This window comes from Schistosoma haematobium, chromosome 3 (genome assembly GCF_000699445.3).
Source record: "Schistosoma haematobium chromosome 3, whole genome shotgun sequence".
Lineage (NCBI taxonomy): Eukaryota > Metazoa > Platyhelminthes > Trematoda > Strigeidida > Schistosomatidae > Schistosoma > Schistosoma haematobium.
In genome coordinates, this window is record NC_067198.1 from 30,775,998 (window position 1) to 30,784,616 (window position 8,619).

Genomic DNA, 8,619 nt, shown 5'->3' on the forward strand with positions numbered 1-8,619 from the left:
CTGAATGTAACAAATCATGATTCCTTCAATTTTAGAGCTCTCAATCCCCATGAATCAGTTGACATTGGCACTCGTTATTAAGGTGGTATTAACTAATTTTGTTCAGTAATCATAATTTTAATTCTTACGGATATCTAGTTAATCTTGTCAAATATACAACTTATCCCAGTTTATTTCAGTGTTTTAAAAATCGAGATCATTCTTAAGTTGTGATCACAAGATTCTTAGCGGAATTTTAATACATTTTTACTGGATACATTTTCGGTTGGTTTTTAAAGTCTCCTTTTTGATTTTTATTACAAAAAGTATTGTTGTTGAAATTACACTGAATGCAGTCCTAGTTAATTTTAAATATTATTCCATTTTAATTTGCCGATTTACTAAGTCTAAATTTTTGGTATTCAATTACAAAACTGTAAGTTATCTCATAGCCAATAACTGAATAATCAGTTAATATGAAATAAAACTTTTAAGTAGGGATGATTCATTTTCACGAGTTTATTTACACTTCTATCCTCTACTTACATACTTTTATAAATTATTTGCAGATCCGAGTTGAAATCCAATCTATTAGTGGGTCGTGGTCATATGTATGCACAGAAGTGACTGATTCTTCTGGACGAATCCGATTCTCTTTGCCAGAACAAATTCATCTCCCGGATGGACTATATCCTATTAAAATGACCGCTGAATCTGATCCTGATCACCCAGTAATTATTACATTAGCTATAGTACCTCCTCAAACTGAGGTAGTGGTATTCAGTGTAGATGGAAGTTTTGCAGCAAGTCTGTCCCTGATGGGAAAAGTAAGTTTTTTATGGAAAAATGGCATAGTTAAGTGTAGTGTCGCCGATAAGTGTATGATTACTTTTCACTGCTCATGTATATTTCCTGATGTTCTTTGTGAATTGTCATTCTTTTTTCAATAGTCCGATAACATATCTCTGTTACTACACTCTTCCCCATCAAGTTACACACGATGGTCATACCAATATAACTTATTGCAGTCGGAGCTGTCTCTTCTAATATATAGCGTAGGGCATGACACAAGGTTGATTAGCCTTTCATTGCAATTTACTCGAGGTATCTTGATACTAATACTAATAGCTATTCAATGCCATAACTTTTGTTACAGTTGAGAATTTCGATTTCTAGTTGTGCAATACTACAACAAATATCTCTGGCATGAATTCAAATAGTAATTATTGAAAACATACTTCAAAAATGGCTTTTAACAGTCAGTATTTCCCGGCAGTCGTAAATCGCTAAAGTTTTTAACAAGTTCAACTTCTACAACCATTTTTCCATTCATCATCTATAAGATGCTTGATTTCCAAAATATTTGTCTCTCGCTTTTCCAAGAGATAGTTATTATGCCAAATATGCCAAGAACTGTAGCGTTTCGATTAACGTTTTCCAGTATTTTAGATCCCGATAATTTATAACCCTTTTATAATAGGGCGTGAGCACGTACGATCAGGATTTCTAATTGCTCACTTCAATGAATTCTAAAACATTTAGTTTAATTGCAACATTTTCACAGTTGGAAAGTAGGCGGACCAAACACTTGAACTGGCCGCCTCATCGGATACCAAAACATAGAACACCACTATTTTTCATTTCATCTTTACTGTTGTTCTCATTCTTGGTGTACGTACTGATAACTATCGACCCATTCTTTGACGTTCTATACGATACTCACTACAGCCTACTTAAATATGACAATCATGAAAATCACTCTGTAATTTGAGGATATCTATGTCAATCCAAAGCTTTAACATTTTTGGAGGTAAAATTACCTACTACTTTCAGTGCAAAGATTTCAGAAAAGGCTTCTGAAGTATGGTTAAACGAAGTTGACTAACTAAAAATCGTAATTATTGCTTTATATACTTGACCCATTAAAGAAGACCTATTTTGAGTATAACTTTCATGACACGAATCTATATTTTCTATTGTGTGTAAATCATGCCGTTATGTTAAGGCAGTTGACTGGTCACTGAATAGTGAATTATGTCGTGCTGGTCTAGTATTTAGTGCCGCTCAAATTCTATTGATCAAGTGAGAACGCGGCCATTCGTCTAAGTGACCAAACATCTCATTCGTTGTGCTGTGATGTTAATTAGTTATAGGAAGTCGACTGGACACTCTGAACATGTTTCGTGCTATTCAACTCTTATCTAGTCACATAGACTATTGGCCGGTTACAGGTTAATCGGTAAAATAGGTTGTTAGAGTTGACCGAGTCAATAACCTGTATTCTTAAACATATTTGTAATCGAAAAGTTGTACAGATTCAGATTTTTTCCCTACCTTTTTCTTTTCTTTTTGTAAAGAGACTTGTTGAAATATCTCGCGCTGAGAGTTTTACACTGTACCAGAATATAATATTGAATAAAGCCATTAATAGTAATAATATTCTGTCAGCAAAAGTGACTACAAAAACGTGATATTAGTCATTAATCTGTGATCGGTCAGTTGTAAATGTATCCCAGTTCTACAGCAGGTCAGCGGTGCCCAACTGGCTCAATGGGAACGTCTCTGGCCGTGAATCCGAGTGACAGTATCGAATCCAATAGGGATCACCAGTTCCTTCAAGATTACGGATACATTTTGCTGACGAGTGGCAAATATCATGAAACATATCCTGACTTTTATATATTCCAGCCACCTTAGAGGTCTGAATTTGGTTTTGGTTTTTCGGTGACTCCAAATCTTAGAACCAAGGCTACATATTATGTGCAAAAAGCAATGATTACGTGGTAGTTCTTTTGACGTTCTATTGTCATTGTGTGTAGCTACTTATCCAAGAATCGTACAGTCGCCGTTAAGTCTTATTGTAGAATACATCATTCCAATCAGTAATGTTCTACCTCAATTATTCGTTCCGTATGCATCCACTATGGATTTCAATTTTATTTGTCCCTATTTCTTTTATAGTCCATTATCGTCGTGATTATTCTCAGAGAATTATTACCCGATCTCATAAATCGCGTCCACACTTACAGTATTGTACGAAGCATAAAAATAGGTAACTTCACTGTAAATTCCTATCAACTTGTTTACATTTTTGCCACATGAAATAAAAAATTTAATTCAGCCGATAACAATACCGTGCAAATGTCATCGGAAGATCATTATCAAATTAAGCTGCTCATAAATGTCTGTGTGCAACTTTTGTTTGGTAATTCTAACCATTAAACTTATATTTGATTGATCCGCATATAGTTTTTTTTCTTATCCTATTCATATTTATTTTTTTATAGGATCCGAAAGTTCATCCTGGTGCTGTAGATGTTGCTCGTCACTGGCAGGGATTAGGATATTTATTAATCTATTTGTCTGCACGACCAGATATGCAAAGACGTCGGGTTACAAATTGGATGGCAAATCATAATTTTCCCTTTGGGATGACTTTCTTCCTAAATGGATTATATTCAGATCCACTGAAACAGAAGGCTCAAATGTTAAAAACAGTTGTTGAAAACGTATGCATTCTGTCATTCTGTTTCATTTTGTTGTTTGTATTTTTTCATACATTACGTAAAGATTGTATTAGTTCTTTGTCTCACTCTCTCATAGAAATCATCACTTTCGTAACTCATTTAGAAATAGACTTTATCATTCTTACGGAAATTTGCTCTTTATATGTATTTGTTTTAGTTTCGTTACTTATTGCCTTATGTTATATGATTTGTACGATAGCCAATAGTAGTGCATCTTTTAAGTTTAAAACGACAATTGAAGATTCTGTTTTTAATCGCTGAAATATTCCCATTATATTAAAACACAATTGTATGAACGAAGAATATTCTTGTCAATAATTTCTCATCAGATTCTACAATTATAAATCCAAATTAATAATCCATAAAATTGACCAGGTTTAAAGGAGAGTACATCATTTGGAAATTGTAATATATGAATTGAGAATTGTTGTTTGTTATATAAAATCAATTCAGATCGTTAATGTTGGTGTTGTTTAATATAAAGTGTTAACTTGAATCAGTTTATAAGCGAAATGAAATTGTACGATAAATGATCAGAATAAATATGGTCAATATGGGGTAAGAGAGAAAGAGAATATTGTGATTAAAAATCGGAAATTGCGTAATATGTAAAATAATTAGATTAAATATAGTAGATTTAGGGGTGGATATTGAATAAATTCCTCAAAAGGGGTTATCAAGTGTAAAGACAATAACAGTAATAATAATAATAATAACAGTAATAATAATAATAATAATAATAATAAAGTTTGGGACATAAAATGAACATTAATCAGATTATGTCACCCCATTATAAGATTGATTATGGATTATTACTCCTGTCGACTGGTGAACGGTAAGAAGAATTTTGTTTGCGTGTTTGCTTAATAGTTACCGTCTTCGATTGTTCAAATTCAATGTAATTTCTGTGAATTCATCTGAGCCCTATAGTTATACTTCAGATGATCAAAAGTAGATACTCAGTTGTATATGGAGTTTTGCAAATTACTAAGACAATAGATATGTTGGTATTTTATCTTCAATGTGACAAAAAACAACCTTCCGACTAACTTGTTGTCTGGTCTACCTCTTCAAATATTACAGTATTTTTTTAAAATGCAGTCACATCCTTAAGTGAAAAAAGAAGCAGCTGCATTCCACCTATCTTTACGTTCTCCAGTAATTAGTTACTTATGATTTGAAATCATATTTTCATCAGTTTTTAGTTTGAATCTTTTGTGTTGTGATCGACTGATAGGTTTTGTCTCTTAGCATATTCAAACACACGTTACGTTTTGCATCTGTCGTTAGGTTAACAGTGCATATATACTTGGCCCAGACCTTGTCTATTGGCCGAGTGTATTTAGCACTTAAAACAAGGCAGATCATGAAACTGTGTTATTCCGCTTAATACTCACATTTCGTTCCTTAACCAACAGATGCTAGTTCACATTAGAAGCTTTCTCTATAGCTTTTTACTTTAAAGTAGCACAGTCTTGTAAAAAATCACATTAAATTTTAGTTAAGTACTAATTACCGATTTATTCTTCATTTTCTTTCTTGTAGAGAATATTTTTCATTTAAAGTTAACTGTCAATGTAATACAAGTTAATTATCATTTATGATCATTTTTTACTAATTAACCATTTTTCTTTTCATAATTTAAATGTTAGGCCAATTTGCGAGTTCATTGTGGTTATGGATCAGGTAAAGATATCAATTTATATCGTTCTCTTGGTTTATCAACTCAAAACATCTTTCTAGTTGGTAAAGTCTCTCGATCACAAGCATCAAATGGAACTGTAATTTAATTTATAATTTGTTTGTTTCATGTCATTTTATTTGTTTCTTACATTTTTGTTAACTGTTCAATTTATTCGTAATTATCAGTATAGGGGTTGTGGAGATGGATGGGTCACTCGTCTTGTGTACACTCGATTGCTTTTTAACATAATAGTGTATATAATTTCTTTTGAACCAACTAACTATTTTATTTGCTTCCTTAAGATTCGAGGATAAACATATATACCTTAAAAGTAATGGATATCTCCCTGTCGTTTATAATGAGGTACCTCATCGTGGTACAGTTTTCTATGTAGGTAAGCTCATCAGCAACTGTGATCAATGCACTATATTGAGACCTTCAGCTTGCAAAAGGTTTTTGCATGCTGAATCAATTACAGGATTCACTTATATTGGCTTAAAAGCCAAGAACTTTAAATATTACCTTCGATTACACCAAGTGTAACTTGACGAATTTTCGATATAGAGAGATTTGTTGTAAATGTTTGAAATCAGTGAATAAGTAAAGCTCAGCTATGCAAACAAGGGGTCTTTGTACACAAAAGGTTTGGATTTACCCTTAAGAAGCCTGTGGTAATCCTATTGAAGTGTTTAGGTAAGTCAACACACAGGTGATCAAAATTACTTTCAGTAAATACTAGAATAAAAAGTCAAAGTCCGAACTCATCCAAGATTTAATCTTAAGGTATCTACCTTATAGACTGGTAGTAAGTTTTACAGCGGATTAATATTTGGGAATTTCATTACATGGTTTGGAGATAACTAAAGTGATATATATAGGCTCATAATTTTGCATGATGTTCTTATCTTCAGTTTTGAAATGGCATTTTTTATATGTCCGTGGTAGATTCCTGTTTCCATAGACAATATAAAGTTTTGGTTGAAGTGATAAAATTTGGATGCAATTTCCTTTACTCTATGACTTCTTAAAATCTTAGGGGAATTTACAATTAAACGAATCGTCTAAAGGTATTTATACTATTCAGTTTATCAGTATAGGGGTTGTGGAGATTATTAATTTTTTGATTGAGATCATGAACCGATTGATGTTAGACCATCACTGAAAATCTGGAAGCACTGGATGGCCGTTTCTTCCTAGTGTGGGACTTCTCAGTAGTGCGCATCCACGATCCATGTCGGGTAGAGATAGGTATCTACCTCATCACAATGGAAGATGGTCGCGCAATTTCGTGGATCGGTTGAGGTTAGACATTAACACTATTGGATGCCGGCTCAGTGGTCCGGTAGGTTAAGCAGGTGTCATTACCAAGGTTTGATTTGATAATTTCGAATAAATTGAGCATTGGGTTGATTGTTATAAATAAAAATAATATATTTGTAATATCCCAATGAGTAAAAATTGGATTTTCTGACGTTTCGTGACTTAGTGTAAGTCACTTCCTCAGAGAATAAATAACCAAATTAAAATTAATCCAAGTTTAAATAGTACAACGGAACAATATTTTTATTTATAACGGTAGGTTAAGCGTTCGCACACGAGACTCAAGGCCCTGGGTTTGAATCCTGCGAGTGGGGTCGTGGATGCGCACTGCTGAGGAGTCCCACAATAGGAAGAAACGACCATTCAGTGCTTCCAGATTTTCAGTGATGGTCTAACATCAATCGGTTCATGATCTCAGTCAAAAACTATTTAGTTTGTTAACTTCATCATTAGTCCTGATCGTTCAAAAAAATTTCTATAAGTTTAGTAATGTTCACAACTAACAATTTCAATATCTCAGTTTACGTGTATTGGGGTATAACAACTGAACTCAATGTCTTTTGATGTCATAAAAATTGTCTGATTTATTGTACCACATGTGTATGTTTTTTCTCTATTATTTAAGCCATTATTACAAGGATACTCGTCGCACTTATCTTCGTTAATCAATGGTCATACCTTATCTCGACCTGCTGTCGGATCAATGAGTATAGCAGTGCGTTGTTGTCCTTTTGATTTACCGTCAGTTTATCCTTCGTCACCGTTATTAATGGAGTCTAATTTGCTTCGAAACAATTCTCTCAAATTTTCACCTCAATTAAGCCAACGATTATTATTTAATGATGAAATAGAACAAAATACATTGTAATATTCCTAATACTTATCACTTATTATTTTATTCAAGTGATTCATCCATGTAAGCTTCAATGTTATAAAAAGATGAAATTTCAAACTATTTTTGAGGGTTAAATTATTTGTGTTTGTATATTGATCAACTGGTTTTCCCCCTATTTTCATCCGTACTATATCATTTTCAATTTTATTGTTGAAAAAACCTTTTAGTTTAATAACTGGCAAAGGTTTCCCATTTGCTTGTCACTAAAAAGCATTAATTCTAAAACTTTATCTTGTAAATCCTCGTTTTTTCGATGTTTCATACATTGTATTTAATCGCTCGGTTTTACAAGTAGCTTACACACTCGTCATTAACTCAGATTATAAATTACTCAAAGATCGTGATCATTTCTCATCGTCATCTTGTATTATTAATTAAGTGCAAATATATTACACAACTATGTTGCTCCTATCCAAATTTTTATTGATATACGATAGTGTATCCATGCTTACCACTTTATTAAGCGAATATAATCTTTCTGTTGTCCCATTGAAATGAATAAACATACTTTCCAATTAGTAAACTGTGATTTGGTTTTTTATCAACTACAAATTACACTTTTTTATGTTATTGACTAATTATTCCTACATTCTGTACAATTTATAATTGATGGTTAATTTGTTCACTTATAAAATTGACTCAGTTTCTGTTTTATAATATATTTTTCAATGTTGTCAAAGTTGTGTTGAATTGGTTTCAAAGTTATATGATGTTAAATATGTTTTGGTTGTAAAATTCTCCTACAGATTCTAATTTTCTGTGGATCTAAAAAGTATATTTCCTGCGCATTTGTTTCAACCGATAATAAACTTATACGATTCATTCATGAATTTCTGATTGCTTATATGTTTTTTTCATAATAGTTATAATCACTAAGCATATGGAATGTAGGCAAATGATTAATTGAAGCCATTCTTACTCATATCAACAGAATACTAAACACTCATGTATAATAATATATTCTAAAAATAATAATTACAGAATTCACGCCAGTTTACAGGCATGATCAATTTGATATAAATAATAACATTAGAGGTACAGGACAAACACGTGATAGAAGATAGTTTTAAGTATACTAGCTCAGTAATTGTTTAGGTAGTACATTTATGACATGTATTACAGCAGTCTAATGCATCAGCCGGGGACTTTTAATTTTTTTTAAGTGGACAGCCTGTTTTATGAACGGAGCAATTAAGGTCATTTCGTGTGCCAGA

General features: G+C 32.4%; 1 protein-coding gene across 2 annotated transcripts in view; it reads left to right on the plus strand.

Annotated features, from left to right (window-relative positions):
• PITPNM2_1 (Membrane-associated phosphatidylinositol transfer protein 2) overlaps window positions 1–8,235 on the plus strand; it is a 61,773-nt gene extending 53,538 nt beyond the window's left edge. For both annotated transcript variants that reach the window (XM_051213582.1, XM_035730346.2), the window contains 4 exons: window positions 549–806; window positions 3,267–3,488; window positions 5,159–5,287; window positions 7,136–8,235. In XM_051213582.1, the coding sequence (XP_051069572.1) occupies window positions 549–806; window positions 3,267–3,488; window positions 5,159–5,287; window positions 7,136–7,378 (852 nt within the window). In that variant the 3' untranslated portion in view covers window positions 7,379–8,235. The remainder of the gene's footprint in view (window positions 1–548; window positions 807–3,266; window positions 3,489–5,158; window positions 5,288–7,135) is intronic.
• Window positions 8,236–8,619: the final 384 nt, after the last annotated feature.